The sequence below is a fragment of the Pagrus pagrus genome (genome assembly GCF_965226575.1).
Source record: "Pagrus pagrus genome assembly, chromosome: 17".
In the NCBI taxonomy this organism is placed as follows: Eukaryota; Metazoa; Chordata; class Actinopteri; order Spariformes; family Sparidae; genus Pagrus; species Pagrus pagrus.
In genome coordinates, this window is record NC_140201.1 from 7,389,407 (window position 1) to 7,410,353 (window position 20,947).

The 20,947-nt window shown below is 42.2% G+C and overlaps 1 protein-coding gene across 1 annotated transcript; it reads right to left on the reverse strand.

The window, feature by feature from the left end:
* Positions 1-2,080: 2,080 nt before the first annotated feature.
* Positions 2,081-20,260, reverse strand: fhl3b (four and a half LIM domains 3b). Its single transcript, XM_084378777.1, has 6 exons — positions 20,125-20,260; positions 6,996-7,175; positions 5,881-6,055; positions 4,831-5,000; positions 4,189-4,375; positions 2,081-2,808 (listed from the first exon to the last, which is right to left on the reverse strand). The coding sequence occupies exons 2-6, from the start codon at positions 7,149-7,151 to the stop codon at positions 2,657-2,659; spliced, it is 840 nt and encodes a 279-aa protein (XP_084234903.1). The 5' UTR covers positions 7,152-7,175; positions 20,125-20,260; the 3' UTR covers positions 2,081-2,656.
* Positions 20,261-20,947: the final 687 nt, after the last annotated feature.

Consider the following 20,947-nt stretch of genomic DNA (forward strand, 5'->3'; position numbering starts at 1 on the left):
TCCACCAGCGGGATCCAGCCGAGTTCGAGTCCCCGGCCCCCTCGGAGGGCCGAGCAGGATGACGTGAAATCTTAAATATTCACTGAGGAGCCTGGACCCCCATCCTGCCTCCTCCTCCGCCTCCTCCTGGGACCAAACAAGACTGATCTCCTTCATCCCCGCAAACAAGGTCAAAAATATTTCAGGAAGAGTCATGGGAACGAGCTCAAACAAATAACAGCGCCACATGGACCTTTTATATTTCATCTGGAGTTGATCTTGTGATCAGATTTTTAACAGGGTATAAAGAACAGACTTGTTGCGGCAAGTCAACACTTTTACACTCGGTCATAAATGATGATCAAAAGCAGGAAGTAACGGGGATGTATATCACTTCTTGACAGCTACATTTCTCAGTTTATGGGGGAGTTGCAGGGGCCCGGAGTGAGAAGAGAGCTCGTATTTTCACATTAGTGCCTGTCAGGACCAAATATACAGTATATATATTTAATCTTTCATCGTTTTTCATTGTGTTTGTTTTTAAATGTGATTAAATAATCATCCGAAAGTCCTCGACAGCTGTTTTCAAGATCAAAAATAAACTTTTAAAAGTGTCGTACTGTTCCAATGAAAATGCCACTTGATTTCTGTCTATTTGAGATATTTTCGAGACGCTTTAACGCTAGAAAAAGCAAGTAAAATATATTTTGGTTCGCATCAAGACCATAGGAACAAACATACCATACGCCAAAATCACTTTTATGGAGTCGATCGTCTCAGCTGGTTTCCCTGATCCCTCCTCCTGACATGGACACTAGCCTGGCATGGCCTCCATATAAACACAATCAGTGCAGATCAGCACAGAGGTTGTGAACTGTAAATATTTACGTAGATTACTGAAGTAACAGTAAGGGAAAGTTTATGGTAGTACCCACAGAAAACCATCCCTGCTTTTGCTCCTTTTTAAAGGTGCAGTGCATCTGGTTTACGGGGATCTATCAACAGAATTGGAGTATAATTAGTTACGCGTGAAAAATCTCGACAACTGCTGAGTTGTAGCAGTCCCTGTTGTGTAGTACGTGCTATCTTTTTTATTTTGGCTGCATTTCAAAACCCCGCTGGAGTGATTGCAGTGGATGCAGATCACCTGTGCGCAGGGTGGGGAGACCGGCTCCTGATTAATGAATGACAGCAGCTCGGGGCATTCCCCTCCCAGCCGATCAGGGTGTGGCGACGCCCTTATTGTGAAGGCTTAGGAGAAGTGGGGGAAAGGCACCCAGGTCGGACTCGTTCCTGTTCTGATTCTGTCTGCAGACCCAATCCCCTTGATTGTGAACCAGAAACTCTGGTCAGTTTAGGCCCCACTGAGATTTCTTTGCTGCCCAAATGTCTCTAGTTGAGGGAAATTGTGTGATAGTCACCCTTCAACCAACCTAAACCCCCTATACATCTTTAGTTTCCCCCTTTTATTTCATTGGGGACTTGAGAGGTTGCAGTTTTCAGTTTCATTATCCCCTGAAGAGGTGTCTTTTGATTATTGTCCAAGTTTTTGGCATTTCCTGTAAATACATATATATTTTTTGTTTATATTTTTATGTGGGTTAGGGCTGGTTTGTAAGCATTTTACTGCCAGTACAGCACCATAATGGATTGTCATGTTTCCTTCAGGAGGAACTGTAATACCTTTGGTGACCCCCTCACTATTTTTGAGGTGTCCAGTACTTTGACCAAATAACTGCAAAACTACAGTAACTCTGTCAGCTTCAGGTGCTGAAATGTGTTAGTCTTGTGGAGTGGTACTGCGTGCACAACCGGCCAAATGTAATTAATGGAAAAAGCAGTACAACTCCACGTATTGCGCTGAAAAGTCATCGGTGGAAAAACGGACCATACCACCGGAAAACAGTGTTTTTTTGCTGGCGAAACATTTCTAGCGACCATCTCGACATTATTGATGGCTTACAGTGTAATTCATAAGAAGAAAAACATTAAAACAGACAGAAGAACAGCACAGGCTAACTGACACCTCCTGTATATTTCAAGTGTGTTGAAATGTTCAGTAGACAAATACGCAATTTGTTAATTAATTTACACACAACTCTTTGTTTTAGGACATTTTTATTGCATGTATACGAGTAAAGACTGTTTTAAGCTGAAAAGAAAACAAAATATACATTTTTCCAACAGTTAATTTTCAGCAAATAAAGTTCATACAGTATAAGACGAGCAGTGGAGGAAGACGCTTACTATAAAGTGGAAGCTTTTTAAAGTATATAAAGTATAAATATGTTTGCCTTAGCAGAGGTCATAACATTCAAATTTTGGTTCTATCTAGCAGTCATGAAAGCAAAGTGTTGTGAAATGGTTTTAAACAGTTTAATTTAAAGTTTTACATGTTTCTTTGATGTGCAAAACATAAAAAATAAAGAAAAAACAAAGTCGTACACACACAAAACGAGACACTCCTGCCGGATTTATACAAACATTTCAACGTGCCGAAAGCTGACGAGAGTTTTGAGCTGTAAATACTGAGCTTTGTTTCAGCTTTTACACCGTGAGTGAGTTAGTTCATGCTGCAGTGTTCATGTGCGAGGCTGAGGTTTTTTTTTAGGAGTTTGTCTGCTGGTGTCGGTCAGCAGTGTTTTGATGTTTGCAGGTGTAGTCAGTCAGTTGGCGGTCAGTCGTCGTTGTTGCAGTCTGTACACAGGATCTGGTCGCGGTCGGGGAAGAAGCCGGAGCCCACCAGCGACACGGAGCAGCGCGAACACTTGAAGCACGGCTGGTGCCACTGCCGCTCCTCAAAAGAGACGTACTTCCCATCTCCAAACCCTGAGAGACACAAACACAACACATGAGCAACTAACGAAGGAATGTTTTACTAGAGGCGGAAAATAAAAGTTAATAACGGCCTTAAAAACACTGCGGAAATGACATAAATGAAGTCAAGATAACATCAGCAGCTGGCAGAAACTAAAAGAAAACACTGCCAGCTCCGTCGACCTGCTGGTATTCATGTTCGTAGCTGTGGTGAAAAAAAGCATTTAATTCAAAATCTCATTGAACTGTGAAGTTTCTTAAAAAAACAGCTTCAGATAAGGAAGTTTTTATCTGTTTTCAGCATCTTTTAAAATGAAGTGTTTGTTTTTTCAACCCTGAGCAAACTCTCTCAGGATGGTTGTCATTTGTGTTGCCAGGTTGGAGCTACACACTGTCGTCAGAACGGCAATAATTCATGTTTTCATGATGACAATGTATTAAATTAAACGTCTTTGTGTGAAAGGGATCGCTCGCTGATGAACCAGCAGAGAATTATGACCTGAATCAGCAGTTTAATAGCAAATTTAAGCAAATTTTTTAGCCGTCCAGCTTTTTGCTCTCTCCCACAGACCAAGCATTTCTGACCATTTTAGTGTATTTCTGTCCTTTTTCCTCAGTTGGTGTTTTCTTTTCTTTTGAAAATGGTGGTCTGGTGGTTCTGTTTTTGGAGGCTTTGTTTGTTAATTTTGTTTATGTGTCTTTTCTTAGTTTAGAAAGGGAAGTTCTGGTTGTGGCTGGCCCCAGACTTCCCTTGTCTTTTTTTTTTTTTCCATTTCGGCCTCCAGACTCTCATAGTTTTGGTCAATTGTGGTATTGTTTGGAGGCGACTGTGTGTTTTGTTCCGGCTGTAACGCTGCTGGAAGAAAGTGGAGCATTTAACAGCTAAGGAGCCGGAGCTCAGGAAGTGGTGGAGACCAAAAACAGAGCTAAAAGAGCGTAAATATTGGATTTTCATTTAAAAGATGGACACAAACATGACTCTTGGATGAGGACATGAGCAACTGTTTGCAGACAAAGTCACTGATATAACAATTTTTCCGCTGCCCCCAAGTGGCCAAAAAATCAGGTTAAAGTTAAAAAATGCTTGTTCACATTCAAAGCAGTTAACTGGCAAAACCCAACTATGCGTGGCTTTTATTGTGAAGGGATTTCTTTTGACAATAGGAGCAAACTACACAACACAGGATATATGCAAATCCCACAGGAAGGATCAGGGCCAAGATTTAAAAAACCGGAGTCAACTGACTGCCGACACCTAGTCTGTTGGAGATAATTGTTTTGGCATTTCACTGATAGTAGATAGACAAGAACGACAGGAATCAATGGGAGACGATAAACAACAGATAATCCCATACAAGACTGAACCAGGGCTTTACTGTACACGTCACTGACCTGTGATGGCCGTGTTGCAGCCGGCACACTTCTTGGCGTACAGGCTGCTGAAACACTTGACGCAGTACGGACTGTCTCCCTGCGAGGTGAAGGGTTGACCAGCCAGAGGAGCTTTGCAGCCCGTGCAGACAAAACACTCCTTGTGCCACACCTCGTCCTTGTAGGTCACTCCTCCTTTAGTCAGAGCCTGCAGGACGCAAATACAAACACATATAAGCGGTTACATTTTGTGTAATGCCTGGTTTTTACTACTGACGGCATGGCTTTTTCTGTTGACTTTCAGATTTTCTACTATTTTTATCCTATAATCTGACTCCTGGATGTTAAAATAACATGTTAAATGGTGTTAACATGACATGTATGTCTGTGCTATCTACTGAGTGCCATTTTATTTTATCGAATATGTTTTGATTTATGTTTATTTTTTATATTTTCTACTGGGCTCCACTGTAACAAATGATGTCCTGTCCTTGCACATTCTTCGATTTGCTTTTCTTTCTCTATTTTTTAACTGCTTTTATCGTGGATGATAACGCTTAACTTGACATTTCATCAACTAAATGATCCACTGGAGTAGTCGTCAAAATATCGAGAGTAACTGTCGGTCGCAGACCCTCGTGCTGTGTGTGAGGCCTGGTTCACCTTTTTGCAGTGGCTGCACTGAGGAGCGACCCTGCCCTCGTAGCACGGCACACAGTAGTAGTTGTTTTTGTCGGGGATGAAGGCCTCGGCACCGATCGGCTTCTCACAGCCGTGACAAGTAAAACAGTCCTCGTGCCACGCGGCGCTGTCGTACTCCAACATCTTCGACCCTGCCAGAGAAGAAGAAAAGAGAGAAATGTTTGATTGTTTGTTTGTTGACATCTTCTCTGACATTTAAAGAGCCGTGAGTCACTTCCTTTGATCTCTGCCCTACTGTGCTGTAACTACAAGCCGCAAAGAAATCTGATAGCGTTCACACGCACACCGAGAAGACCGAAAAGTGATGATTCAGTCCGCCAGCTCAACCTGTTCTTACACAGCCCTGCTGGAGTATACAATTACGTCAGCTTATCTTGCATCTAAACAATCTGACAAGCCGCAACAAAGCAACGCTCCAGCTGACGTACACATGGCTGCACAGCATCCTACAAAAAAAAAATGTCTTCTCAGAAACACACGCTTCACTTCAGAGGTTTATAAAATCTAGGAGCCAGTTATGCTTGTGAATCGGACATCAGATCCTTTAATCACTGTTCTTGTTTTTTACGACTTCTGGGGCCTGAAATGCAGCCCGGAGGCATGCCGGTGTTTTGAACTTGAACTCTGGGACGGAGGAGCTGCGTTTAAAGGCCGAACAGAAACTGAAGAGAAGCGACTGCTCGGTTCAGAAAAGAACTGGTGAGTTATAGTATCCCACACTACCCACAGGCCCGGGTAATTTTCAGTCATCCGACACCGCTGCTGCTCTCGTGATGTCACAGCGCCCCAGAGCTTGAAAGCCCTGCTGGGAGATATTTTCAGCAGAGCAAGGAAACAATCATTCTGTCACATCTAAGCTGTCACACCCCGGTTCACAAAACCTCATTAGCGTCTTTATCCCTGCAAAGGACAGGGTGTGAACTTTTTCAGTGATTGCTCAAGAATTTGTCCTCGAGGAGCTCCGTGAACTCGGTGTTGGAGGGTAAAAAAAAAACAAAAGTTGTCGTCTACCTGGCATGACTATCTTGTCGCAGGCGGCGCACTTGGAGGAGAACTCGTTGCAGTAGCAGTCGCTGCACACCAGAGCGTCGCCCTGGCTGGTGAAGGGCTCGTCCGCCAGAGAGCGGTCGCAGCGGAAACAGCGAAAACAGTGCGAGTGGTAATGTCTGTTCTCGTAGAAGAGCTCCTGGAGGAAGAGGAGAGGGTCAGAGTGAGCGTTGTGAAAGCAGTCACGCTTAAAAAATGGTGCTGTGATAACAACTGACAAGGTATTTAATAGAAACATAACCAAAAACCATGGCTACGCTGTGCTTGTGCATGTCTCAAAGCTCAGCTAAAATGCTCGACTTGTTCATTTGAGATGTGTGATATTAAGAAAAATATCAAATAATGCCACCTTTATCCTGTAACAGTGAATAATACAGGAACTCCCCGAACGATAAGTTAATAAAAACACTTGATGTTATCGTTCCTCGCAGGGAGTTTCTCTATTTTCAGCCCCCCCATCTGCTCGGAGGTCAGAGGTCACGGTCGACCACAGGATTCAGTTTCCTGCACAGGGACACTTAAGAGTTTTGGATGTTTGGCGACACGGAGGGTCTAAACTCAAAGTTTCCTACTCGCCACGACACCCTGCTTGTTTTGTGCATCCCCTTTCCTTCATCGTTATTTTCTCAATAAATCAGAATAACCCACTTTGCGTTTTCTTTTCGAACAGCTGCTTGTGTTCCAGTTCATCTGCAGTTCAGGCGAGCTCTGTGATAAATGGCTCCATTGAAACGGTGGGGTGAAAAACTTACATTTGAGGCGTGGGGTTTCACGGCAAAAGAAACAAGTAAACCGAGGGGCTGAGAAGGATGAAGGATGGATGTTGTTATGTCTTGTGCGGAGGAGGGACGGCCAAAGCAAGCAGGAGCGTAATTTACAGCCGGTCCCTCACAGGGAGTCCATAACTCACTGCGTCTGTGGGTGTTTCCTTCACTACAGTGTTTTTAATTTTTAACTAACTACAGCTTTTAGGAAACTTAGATTACAGATAATTAGATGTTCCTTAAGCGGAGTTATGTTTTCCAGGAATTCCAGCTGGTTTTGTAAAAAGGAGCTCCTCCCGTACGAGTCGAGCTCACCTTGGCATTATGACCGATGATTTCTTTACATTCCTGGCAGGTGTTGGCGTACAGGCGGTCGTAGCAGGGGATGCAGTGAGGCTTTTCCTCCACCTGGATGTATTTGCGTCCGCTCAGGGACTCCTTGCAGTTTTTGCAGTCGAACTGGTCACTCATGATGTCTTCCTCTGGCCGACCCTCCTGCAAAAACAGAGGATTCACAGGCACCGTTTAGCGTTCGCTATCAGCATGAAGACAACGCAGGAAGGAGGAGGAGGAGGAGGAGGGAGATTAGCAAGACGGGGAGAGAAAGCAGGATGAAGGGAGGCTGACAAGTTGTAGATATACAGCTGGGAAATAAAGACCAACAGAGAGACAAAAATGGGAGGACAAAAAAACATTTTAGGACACTTTACAGGATACGTTACAACTAAAAAACACACTGAAAACACAGAGTACCGGACCTCCAATCAAACATTAAAAGCTGTAAAAAGAGTTCAGAGGAACTTCTTGAACACAGATCCTTCCAGGCACGGATGTGTTTGGGAGTTTCAAATACAGTCCAGGTTCACTGCTTATTCCTGGAGAGTGGGAACAGGAGGTTTGTCGTCAGAGGAACGGAGGTCGTGGGAGAAAGTGTGACAGCGAAGAGGAGCTGGTTATGGAGGGCTTTGTGAGTTAAGACAAACAACCTGATTCCTGGAAATTTATGTAGAATCATCCTAAAACGCTCGTCCCAAGTCTTGCCCAAAGTAAATTCAAAGCAGGCATTGGTTTGGGCGCTTTTCAAAGCTTTCTAAGCTGATTTTTTTCCCCACAAGCTGTCAGAAGCTCTTGAAGGAGGAGTTTGAACACACTGAATTATTATTATTATTTTTTTTGCTTAAATATTTTCATGCAAAAATGTTGTAACAGATGACCTGCAACTGCCCCTATTAGCTGGAGAACACAGTGGGTCCACATCATATTCAGTTACAGGAGCAAAAACTCCTTATAGTTCCTTATTTCCTTATTTACAATAACTTTGTGCATTTAAAATAGTCAAAAACAAGTGATTAGGTGGAAAAACAGCCTCTTCAAAGAGCAACAGGCATTCAACTACATAAACTTCAATAATTTCTAAAGTTTATGGCTTTAAAAACGGTAATAAACTATATATTACTGGGTTTGAAATCTCATTGGCTACATGATGCATCAATCATCCGAAGGCTGGCGTGTAAGTGAATCAGGAGCGAGGAGAAAGAAGTGCATCACTGGTCTATATGATCACTCATTGGCTGTTGTAGGCTCTAGGGCGGGCTTAGGAGCTCCTCTCTGCGTATCTGAGTACACTGTGCGTTGATACAGTTAGCAGGTGTAATTTGGTGGAAAGAGACTTGAGACAAAGTCGAGTACCATCCAGTTCGATTATAGTCCAGAAAACGCCGACATCGCTACAGCTCGGCCACTCACACCAAAACAATCCAGATGGATAAATCGCACTACAGGTAAAAGAGGAAACGTGGATGTTTGATCTGAGAGGAGGACGAGGTTGTTGGTGAAACTGCCCCACAGAATAATTTACAGTCCTTAGAATAACTTTCAACATGTAAGAAACGGAGACTGTTGACTTAAAGACTGTCGGGCTGCAGTTGACGGTTAAATATTGTTCAAAATGTTTCTCATCCAGAAAGTTTTCCCTGGCAGCAGAGAAAGGGCTGAGTGAACACTTTGACTCGAGAGTTATAGTCCCGTTGATGTAACTGCTTCTCCTGTTTCATCATCGCTCACTAATAAGTGAAAGCTCGTCCCTCCCCTCCTCCTCATTCTTGTACCGAACCCCCCGCGGCGGTTTGGCATTGAGAAAGAACAACGAAACAATATTAATTGTTGGGAGCTGAAGTGAACACTGTTCTCTGTTTCAAAGGCTCTCGGGGGCTTTTCATCTGTGTTTGGCTCGAGTTTCTTCCTTTTGTGCGCAGCTTTCTCTTAAAGGCATAACTTTCCCTTGTTATCAGTGACTGACATCAAGATGTTTTATTGCTAAAGTTTTTTCTTTTTTATTCCTACGACAGCTGTGAACGTTTCACAGGGATGATTATATCTGTTTCAGAATATTACATAAGCCTCTCCCAAAGTCACCTTTAGTCCAAACATCAAGCAGTTTACAGGTTTTACTTGTATTTTATCAAACAAGACTGGCCTTTTGTTTCAGAGAACAACAGAAACAACATCTCCCAGGACACTTAAATCAGCAGGATTTCCTCTGAAAGGGCAACTTTTGTACTTTCTCATAAAAAAAACTTTTAATCTTTCAAATCTCAGTTGCCTCGTTACGGAGCTTTTTATGTCTTGGCTGGCTGCATGACACTAAACACAATCCCACTGGGGAAATTGGGTTTGCTCTCTCTAAATTAGTTCCATATTAATTCAAAGCGTAACTTTGTCATCTGTTATCATATCGACCGTGAAGATGAATATTTATGTCTTAGCTCATCAGTGACCCAGCGAGTCTTGGGATAGATTTGGTTTTGGTTGTTTTAGCTGAAGTTGTAGCGTGTAATCGAAAGCTGCACGTCAGCAAGCAAGACATGAGAATGAGAAAACAACAGGGTGCTAAATAACAAGACTCAGACATGGTTTTGTCATAAGATGTACATTTATAAAGTTTGTTTATATGACAACAACATATGACACAATCTCAGTGTTTATTTACTGAAATATAATCATTGTTTATTGGTGCTTCAGTCATTGAACGAGTCAGACAGGCCTGTTTTTGACTGATGGTTAAACTGATGACAGACATCGCCTCTTTCGAATTACTTGATGAAGTCTGATCTGACGATTCAAAATGACAAATATCACCGCTGCAACGTGACTGTCGCAGCGTACCAGAAACAGATTTTTTTTTCGGATGTTCTCAGCTTGGTTAGGTTTAGGAAAACATTGAGGATTGGGTCAAAATAAACCTACATGACCTTCATACTGGACCCAAGCAGCTGACCTGTTCACTCGACCAGTCCATCCATCCCCAATCTCCTACCTCTGTCGACTTTCTCACTCTTTTACTGCTCCGCTGACTTCCTCCTTTACAGTCTTAATAATTACTACAGCCACTAGAGGGCGCCGCCTAACAAGAAACACAAATATGTGTCGTAATGAGCTGCTTTCACAGTCGAACTATATGGTCGCTTTTCTGATGAGGACGGCCTGTTTTGCTTGTACCCTCTCCCTTTTTTATGATTCACTTTTGTCTTCTTTTATTTTGTTAATTGTTTTTATTCGTTTTTGTAATATATTAACTTATATTATATTATACTGCTTATATTGTCGAAAGCCTAATTTTGAGAAGAAAGTTGAAGTAAATATAGTCATTGCAATGCTGTTGAAACCTCCACCGTGAAAGCATCTGATTACTTCCCATATATATGTTTCTTAGACGGGGGACCTCTAGTGGCCATAGTAATTATTACAGCAGCAAAGGAGGAAGTCAGGTTACATTGTATAAAGTCCACATAGGGAGGAGGAGATTACTGTTTGTGATTTATTACCAACGCAGGTTACATAATGTGACTGAAGTTGCATATGTAACGTTATTTAAACTCAAACCACAATGTTTTCCTCAACCTAACCCAACTGCCAACATACAATGAAAGTCTGGTACACCAGATTTAAGTTTGAGTATCGTGTTGGGTTTATTCCAGATCTGTCGACAGCCAGTAGTTGTTTAAATGTACTGACTCATCAGCAGCCTCTTAAAAAACGACCTGATGCATCTCAAGAGCCTTATTCTAAATAAACGATGTGATTAATAGTTTGATGAGCAGAGGAAGAACAGGTGGAAATAAAGCCGGGGCACACAGACAATAACATCATCCAGGCCATTATGAGTGAGCACAGCGAGGCATTAGCAGGCTATGTGACCCCATGTTCTGCAGCAGCGAAGGGAAATGAGCGAGGAAATGAAGAGTGGGAGGTTAAAATACCCTCCTGCTGAACAGTTAAGACAAAGCAGGCCGGGGCTCACAGAGATATACACAGAGTGGATGAAGATCGTGGATAAGACTCCAGAGTTTGCTGTATGTTCATGCTCAGGATCACAACGTCTGGAACATTTACAAAGGCAGACACTGAAGTATTTCACTTGGAAACGGTCATTGTTTATAATTTTTTCCACCCTATTTTGGGCACAGAGTGGCTTTGACATGTTTCTACAATGTCAGAAAAGAGGAGGTGGGTTCAACAAAGTGCAGCTGAGAAAACGTTCAGCCTCCCTGAGAGATCGAGGGAATAGATTCACATCCAGCCACTCCTTTTAGACCTTTCTGTCACACTTTAGGTCGTTACTGGACTCTGACCGATCACAGAGTTTGCTACATCCCATGTCTAATTTTGCCGGAGATGATCGAAATATTAACAATAAACACGCTTTAAACAGGAAAATAATGAAATGATTTAACTACGTAGCCGACTCAACCACAGATCGCACCAAAATCAAGAAATAAATGATAAAATAAACGAATCTGAGCGGATCGACAACATCAGGCAGGCATGATATGACCAGCCGGGTGGAGGATGGAACAAAACAGCGTCGCACATGGCAGGTATTGATGGGTAATTTGCATTGTTTGACCTCATTTTACCTTGTTGTGTCATGGAAAGGCAAAAAAGGAGAAGCTAGATGACCAAGCAGAAAGACAAACATCAGGGAAATGGAGATGCAAATGAAAAGGGAAGTAGTCCGGGATCCCAGAGACGTTATGTACACCCTCGATGCACAGCTGAAGGGGTTTGTGCTAACGCTTTTAGCTTAGCAGCTACAGTGAAGTAGATTGAGAAGGGTCTTTTCAAATCAGTTTGGGAGACTCGTGGCTTCTGTAGACTTTACGTACGCCACTAACGTTTTAAAACAAGTCCCCATCTACTTCAGTTGTTTAGGAGAATGCTGTAATGCTGTTTTGCTGTGCAGGGCGAGAAGATGACGACTGAATTTTCATTTTTCAAAGTGCATTTAAAATAATACCTTTACATTTATTTTACAATTAGTTTATTTCTCTTCCTGTCGTCGCTGTGGTTTGTTAAGAAGCTGGAGACAGTCAGAAGAAGGTCTTAGCGCTGCAGAAAGCTTTCAGTTTTACAGGTACAGCTCTTCACGCTTTGTAACCTCCAAGTATCTGCATCTGGCCTGTTGAGGAGTCGTCTTTGAAAAGAGCAGTTTACATTCCTGGCGTCTGACTGCGATCAAACATTTTGTGTCGAATAACCAATGATGCAGCAATTTCGGATAAACATAAAAAAAGAATAAACACAGTCTGCTCTCAGTCACGTCCTGAAACTCCCTCTCCTCCCTCTCCTCCTCCTCCACAGCTTGTTTGGAGACTTCTTCTTCTCCATGTTAGCACGACCGCTGAGGACATCCCTCATGCTTGCACATCCCTCCCTGCAGATAACGGCACCGCTTCCTCTTCAAGGGCATCGAGCCGGGTCAACAAAACAAGGCGGAAAAACCCAAACTGACACGAGAAACATCACATCCTATGTCTGTTTTCTGTCAGATTTGCTGTGGAAATCAGCCCAACTTCCCTCCTAAAAAACGTCTGAAGAGGTTCGGGGGTTTCTATTCTCGTCCATCCAACGTCTGCGGCGAATGCGGTGATAGAACAATGGTTTTCCTTCCGGACATAGTCTGCAGGTTTTCAGCTTTATGTTTCTCTTCCTGAGCCGAAACATCTGCGAGCACAGTCTGTGGTCTCCAGCTGTTTGTCTGCCATCAAATCCAATTCCAGGAGGGAATTCTTGCGGGACCGGTGCCAGAACACAACAGCGTCTAATTAAACTCCATCATTGTTGGACCCAATATTTTATGGTTCCTATAGGACAGTCCATTATAACTTTTATAGTCAGCGATACAAGAGGCCAGTATGGTAAGACTCTCGAGGGAGAGAAGATGTAATATGGATAAAAATATATAAAAACAACTTGTTATGTTAATATTTTTTGATAGTTATGATGCTAAATGTATCAAAAAATGTATAAAATCCAAAGATGGGTGGTGAGGTCGTTTAATTTGGTAGCATGTCGTTACGACGTCCAAGGAAACATCAGATGATTTGTTAGAAAGTGAAGAAGGAAGTCAGTCAGTCATCTGTCAAGTATATTTTCATCGGCAATGGCAATAACTCCCATGATCCCACGCTACTTCACAACGTCATCAAACTACGCTTCTTGTTTTCATTGTTTTGATTGAGAGACCCTAGAAAACATGGCCTCCAGTGCATTTAAGGCCCCAAATCCAAGATCTCTCAACTTATCAGAAAGACGCTGGTGACGTCACCGCCACTCTTCCTTTTTCTCCTGCCCCAGGTGATAATATTCACCGTATTTTTGTCTCCTATGCACCCACATCCTCCTCGCTCTGATGGCAAATTAAAAAAAAAAAGCGATGAGAGGCACTTAATGGGTAAAATTTAGGATACTACAGCGGCTCTTCTCCTGCACTGATTCGCTTTGCTGATCAGCCAATCATAAATTTAGCTTCAACATGCCTGATTGGCCGAAAAGCCAAAGAATTTAACTGCATTCAGACCACCTGAAGTCAGGTACATGATCTTTAAAGTGAATTACGTCGGTGCTAAAACTACAGTAGTGATTAAATTTCATTATTAAGTTTTTCATTAGCTTGTTTAAATCCCAGGAGCCATTATTCGCGTCCATACATCTCAGTTTAATGTCACGACTGACATTAACAGCTGTTCATTTTCACACCGTCCCGTCTGACATTAATAGTCTAAGAAACACTGACTCATGTTGTCAGCGACCTGTTCGAGAGGCGCTCACGTTACTCTACAGGTGTCCTCTTGGTCCAGATCCAGGAATACTTGTCACCCCTGTTCTCCTCCTTAATCCAAACAGTCATCCATCCTGTCTAAGTACTCTCTCTCTGGTAACACGGCTGCTGAAACTATTTAAACCCACAATTCACCTTGATGAGTGGACACGTTGAATGCCTCGCAGATACACCGTCTGTCCCGGAGACAGATTTACCGGAGTCACTTGGCGCGGAGAGCTTTGAAGCAGCGGCCAAATGGCAACATGTCTCCCAGGAATCAGCCACCGGGCCTCCTGTCTCATGTCCCTTCATGGCTCGCTGCTGTTGTTTCACTCCTCAACGACCTGACAGTTTCTTACGACCGGAGCCAGGAACTCTGCGAGCCGTGAGAGCCGCCGCCGCTGCCGCTGCTGCTGCTGCGTGCTGCTGCGTGCTAGTGTTTATTTTCCCAGCGCAGGAATTTAGACTTGTGTCTGAGGTTTACAAACCAGATTATTCCGTGATGAAAACCGCCGTCACACGTAATAAAATCTGCTAGAACAAATATGTAGGTAAGTGTTAAATCTGTCACGGACACAAAATATCAATTCATGCTTTATAAAACAGACTCAGGGCCTTTTTTGGGGGGGTGACGTTAACACTCCCGCTCTGAAACAGGCACCTGAATCTGGGCTGAACACCTCGATGTCTGTTTTAAGAAAGACTTTTTTCATTTTCTCTCTGGTGCTTGAGCTCACAAACACCAATTTCACATTGACTCCTATGAAAGAATTGAGACTGTAAGTGAGTAAATTGTCCAAAATGTTTGAATTAGTGATCTTTGGAGGTGTTTGCACGGAGCCAGCCTCGCTGTTAGCCCTTGTGTCCAGCCTTCATGCTAAGCTAAGCTAAGCAAATTGCCTCCTGGTTCCTGTTTGGGCAGTAAAAGTGGCTAACAAAGTGGATTTTAAGGCATGTAGTCCCTTCTCCCTCGCTGGTCTACCCTCATTGAAGAACCCAAAACTGTGTGTGCCTTCACTTGAAACAAAGTTGGTTTTTAATTACCACCCCACTTTCACCGTTTACTCCCCATGAAATGGATTACGTGTTCCTGAACGGGCCTCTGAAGGCTCAGAACAGGCCTCATATTGTGCGACTGCTGGGTTGCGTAACCCTGGATATTGACAGCGGGCACAATAACACCGTGTGGACGAACAACGGAGGAGCCCTGCAGCCGCGGAGGGAAAGTGACACCCTCATGGTTGCAAAAACTGTTACAGAACAAAAAAAAAGAAAGAAAGAAAACAAGACGGGTCTCTTATGGCCGTCAGATGACTGTGCTGCCTTTCATCCCGCAGCACAAAGACGCTCAATGTGGTGTGGCTTCCTGCAGATCACAAGGCCAATTTCAGCTGCACGCACACAAATCAAAACGAACACACATTGTAGGTTTTGTTGCCGCTGATTAGAGATCTCGTCAGGATGAATCGCTTCTCCCTTTTTACAAACAATGACCATATTCTGAGTTTACTGAGTTGGCAGATCTGCGTAAATGTTCGTCCTTATTAGGTTAAATCAGTGTCACAGATTGAAATGTTATTCAACAACGAGGCTTCGCTGTGATTTATGGTGTCGTTTATTATCTGTTCAGAAACCAGAACATGACCGGTGTTAATGTGAGTGACAAATAAACTGACATATTGAGAAGATAGCATGAAGTGTGAAGGGTGTTTTTGTAAGGCGAGCTTTAATTTAACCGTAACACGATCATTGCATATCAGTGACACACACCCTGTAACACTCTCACAGCCCGTATCGTCAGAGAATCAAACACCTTTTTAAAGGCTGAGTACGTGTCTGGGTTTGTTTTATGAGTCTCCAGATGGCTGTTTGTTTATCCAGTCGAACAATGTGGGCCGCAGCTGCAGTTTCACCTCCACTAAACTGACAAACAGCCAGACGACAAGCAAACAAGTCACCGCCGTGATGAAACTTCATCACACAGCGGCAGAGCAGATGCAGTAGTTCACAACTTTTGGGGGTCAGGAGCCCCACCAGGGGTCGCGAGATGATTACTGAGGCACCGAATGAGAAAAGCTTTTGAACTTTTCTCAGATTTCTGTTTGAATACTTTCTAGTTTTGCTTCTTCTGACCTCTAAAATGCTCGATTTAAAGGTGCACTGTGTAGTTTTGAAGATCTGAATAAACTGAATAAACAAACGGACCTTAAAGGACAACACAGTTTCATTACTTTGTTCACATTTGGCGGACCCTGCCACCTTTCTAGCTTCAAACAATGTTCTGGGGACCTTATTTTCCTCTTATTCAGTTAGAGAACATATACATATATCTGAGTTTGTATTATTGCCTTATAAATGTTTAAGACATTAAAATTCTGAGTTTGAATTTCTTTTCCAAAACTACACAGTGCCCCTTTAATGCCTCTATAATTTCCTCATAATTTCCTTGGGAAGAAACTAATGTAAATGTCAAGACAAGTATCAAGAGAGTCGACTGTTTTTAGTCAAAAAAGTCACGAAGAAACTTTCACGCTCAGTTTGTTCTTCGTGTTTGTTGAATAAAATGCTTGCCTGTTGTCCAAATTTGTAATGTTGCGTTTGTATTAATTTAACTATAGACAAAAGAAGAATTTACAAAAGGATAATACACAAAACTAACTAACTAGGTAACTGTTGTGTAGGAGGCACACAGTTTCATTTCATCAGTTGTAAGAACTGAACACTGTCTTTATTTTTTTTTCTATAATTTGTTCCAAATTACATCATTTTTTTTTCTAGAAAATTCCTAGAAAACTATTCAGTAATTGAAAACCGGTGACAACAGTAAACTTACTTGGACACATAACGTCTACAGCCATGCCAGCAACTCTGTGAGGCTTTACTTCGAGCTAAATGCTAAAAGTAGCATGCTAACAGGCTCACCACGACAATGTTAGCATGCAGATGTTTAGCAGGTATAATGCAAAGTAGCCTACAACTAAGGCTGATGTCGTTAGTCATCATAAAATGTAGGCGACACATTAAATTTGAGCTTTTTTTGGTGCTTGAAGTAAAAGTGTGGGATCATCAGGATTCATCCTCTGGGGATCGTGAATGTGTGTGAAGAATGAGCCGCCAACGCATCCAGTAGTTGTTGAGATGTTTCATTTTGCCCCAAAATGGTGAGCGGATCAGCAGAAGCACTGGCTAAAAATATATTTGAATTTTAAACATTTTTTTATGCTTACCAAATGAATTTAAGTAGAACGTTAGATTGATAACATAATAATCAAGTCATCAAGTGTCTTAAATTTAAGGATCTTTAGTGAAGTTACTTTTGGCAGCGTCGTCGTTGCACTTGGATGCGAACGCTGACCGAAACAAATAAACAGTCGGCCTGATCTGAAATACTGACGACGACTGTCCAAAACAAATACACAAGTAAACATATTTTCCCATCAGCAGCCAGCTGGCATCGGGCAGGTCACGACCCGGGTGTTAATGGTAACAAATGTTTGTTTTCTGAGAGACTGCTGGGCCGACTGTCTCTGGTTCATGTTTGCGGCTGGATTTATTGATTCAGAGCTTTATCGTCGTGTTGAAGAGATCCAGGAATCGTTTGACAAGTCATTGAACTGTTGGTCTAAATTAAACTGTTACACCAGCAGGACGTGCCACTTTACTCCTGCGAAAATGGACATTTACTCCAAAGTTAAGTAAAAACAGTAGACCCACAGAGGCACATTTAATCCCTGCACATTTAGGCCTACTTCAAACTGAAACGGAAATTGTAGGCTATAAACTACTCAAAACAAATTTGGGCTTTCTCTAAAGTGGTTTGACATTTGGGGAAATACACTAGCTTTCTTTCCCAGAGTCAGACGAGATGATTTATATCCCTTTCGTGTCTGTACGGAAAAAATAAGTTACCAAAAAGCTAGCAGCAGCAGCAGCTTTAGCTTAGCATAAAGACTCAAAACAGATGGGAACAGCTAGCCTAGCTCTGTCCACGATAACACAATCTGTCTACCAAGACCTCTAAGCTCCCTGTAGCTCGTTTGTTTAGTCCAAACAAAAGCAGAAATGTAAAAATACTGTTCGCCATGAAACATGCTAGTTTTAGCATTCAACACCACAAATTGTTGTTGAACACATAAGAAATACACTTATTGGTTTTCTTTCCCAGAGTTAGATGAGAAAATTGATTCCACTTTCATGTCTGTACGGTAAAAATAGCATAACTTACAAAAAAAAAGCAAACATCAGCCAGTAAGCTTAGCTTAGCTTAGCATAGCAAAAAGACTCAAAACTAGCAGGAACAGCTAGCATGGCTAAAATCTGTCTAACACCTCCAAAACTCACTGATTAACGTGTTATATCTTGTTTATTTTAATCCGAACAAAAACAGAAATGAAAAAAATTTTGATTTACGGTTTAAGATGGAGACGAGAAGTAGCCTAACTGCTCCCGCCAAGAAATGAGCTAGTTTTAGCTAACACCGCTAACACCACAAGTTGTTTTTAGACTTTTATCTGGTTACTGATTAAACATACAGGATAGTGAATACTTGTTTGTAGGCTTTAAACGTATTTTTGGACTCAAGCTAGACATTTCCCGTTGCTTTCATTGTGCTAAGTTAAGCTAATCGCCAGCTAGTTCTAGCTTCACGCTTTCACTAGCCTAATTGGAAATGTCGCTAGCAGAGAAATAGCTCCTCTTTCATCCCTTCAAACAGAAAAATCTAAGATATAACACATTAATTAGCGCTTTAGCTGTGAGCAGAGCCGGCTACAGGCTAGCTGTGTCACCTTGTTTCCAAATTTTATGCTAGCTAGCTTAACGGCTGCTGCCTCCTGCTTCATATTTGGTTGAAAGTGGTTCGGATAGTTTCATCTAGTCGGCTAAATCACAGCACTTCCCTAAAATATCAGCCTGCTCCTCTTAAACTCTTCCCAGGCTGTGCAGCAGGGAATGGGAAATGGAAAAGACAGTGACTGACTCGCGATGAGACCGTCAGTCGCTCCCTGACAATCCAAATGAAATCATCTTCCTCTAAACTGTGTTATTTGTCTCTGGCTCGTCTCCAGCGATTGTGCACACAGACTCAAACCTTCGCCCAACACAAGTATTTCAGAAGGAATGCGACTGTGGTCGAAACGTGGCAAAATCACGCGGTTGCAACTCTGAAGAAGAAAAAAAAATGTTTCTTTCCGCCCTCTGTTTTTAAAAAAAAGGGACAAAAGTCAGGAATTCCTCTCTGTGCGACACAAAACAATAAATGCACCCGCAAACGCACACAAACACACACGTTTACTTCAATGCAACCAGAGCTGGATTGTCTCAATTGAATGTACTAATTTCACCCTAATGGATCGGAACATGATGGTGGTGTGTGCGGTGATGGAAACTATGAGCGGTGCCGGAGGAGCAGGGGGGTGGTGGGTCTGAGTGGGTCTGAGTCTCCAGAAGAGCGTTTAGCAATCTGAAGGGAGACATGACATCACTCTGACTCTCCGGGAGTGAACGGCTTGTTAACATGCCTCCAAATTAATAATAATAAAAAAGCACATTACAGTTTTTATTCTTCAGATCATGAAGCCTGATTGAAACATTAAAGCAAAGGGATCGTTTCCTCAAAGCTCTCCTTGTTCTTCTGCTCATAAATCCAACTTGCAGCTCTTAATCGCAGTATCGGTTACTCACGTTGGAGCCCGTTCGGGCCCCCGGCCCCCCAAATAACAGCCACTATTTCCTCGCTCTGAAGAAAGGACATCCTCTCTGGTCCATCCTGGATGTCGGGGGGTCAAATATTTGACTTTTTTAACTTCACAAGCCCAATAAAGTCTTTATTTGTTACCACTAATGCGCCCAAGTCATCACTTATACTTTATTGATGCATTTCAAGTAATTTAGGGACAAACTTTAGGTTGCCAGGTTGTGAAAAATCCCACACAGACATGTTTTTTAATATGGTAATGATGCAGGTATAAATGTAGGAAGGCGTCTAATGAACAATCTGGTCTGTGGTTGTTGGAAATAAAAGGATTTCATCACCTTTTTTCAAGATTTCCCATTAATGGCATTCAACACATCTATAAACCTTTAATAAAACCATTATTAACTATAACTTCAGAGTGGTGTGGTTTATTTTAAAGCCTCAAAGCGTGTAAAAGATATTCAAAAAAGCCGTTTTGCAGCAGGTGAGCACAGGTGAGGGTCTGTGCAAGCTCTCAGTGCAGCAAACACTCGAGCGTCAGGAGATAAATCTAATGAAAACTCACCAAAACACACTTTAAATTCACTTATCATCTACTTTTTCACACTACAAAGCTCAAACATCAGTCACTTCAGCTGTAATCCTACCTCTCTGTGCTCATCAGCAGCCTGTGGAGACGCTCACAGGAGACTCTCTGCAGTTTGTGCTCTCGTGCTGCTCTCCTGTATAATATGACAGATAATTAAATCCTCCTCGTGCACTCCTGCGAGCCGAGAGCTGACGGCTTTCCACTGACTGAAGCATGTGTGTGCGTCTGGTGCGTAAAAAAACCAAGCCGCCCCTCTCCAAACACCGCCCCTCTCTGTTTCCACTCCCTCGGCTTGCTTCTCTGTCACCTTGTGTGGAGTTCAGGCTGACAGAAGGTGGACGGACTCTGTGTTTCTTGGATGTAATTGAATATTTTAAATACACGTTGCACGTCGAGCTTCCAGCTGCTGATGTGAAACCGCTCTATTATCTCTTTAAATGGAAAATCCCTGTAATATTCTCACAGTAGGAGCTGGTTAATGTGCACCGTAGCATTTTTAAACTCACATGATGTAACAATAAAAGTGTTTTGAGTTATTTGTGCAGCACCGTTTTAAAGCATTTATTATTGTTTATACACAGAAACTAACCTTACATGTGTTTTAAGCATTTATGAGCAGTTCACATGTGTTCAGTGATTTATGCAGCAATTATTAAAAACAAACCTGTGAGTGAGTTTTATAGCATTTGTGAATGTTTATAAAGCACCTTACTGTTTTTACATGTTATGAAAGCTGTTTATAGACATGAACACACGTACAATGCATAATGAAGCGTTTATTAATTGTTTATAAAAGCACTTATCAACTGTTCTTACATATTATAAAGCATTTATTAACGTTTATACACATATTCAAATCTAACAATGCTTAGTACAGCAAT

Coding starts and splice junctions, on each gene's coding strand:
- fhl3b (XM_084378777.1), bottom strand. CDS start 7,151: ATGAGTGACCAGTTCGACTGCAAAAACTGCAAGGAGTCCCTGAGCGGA. Junction 4,376..4,830: donor AGTGCAGCCACTGCAAAAAG/GTGAACCAGGCC, acceptor TGCGTCCTGCAG/GCTCTGACTAAAGGAGGAGT. Junction 2,809..4,188: donor CTGCAACACGGCCATCACAG/GTCAGTGACGTG, acceptor TGTGTCTCTCAG/GGTTTGGAGATGGGAAGTAC.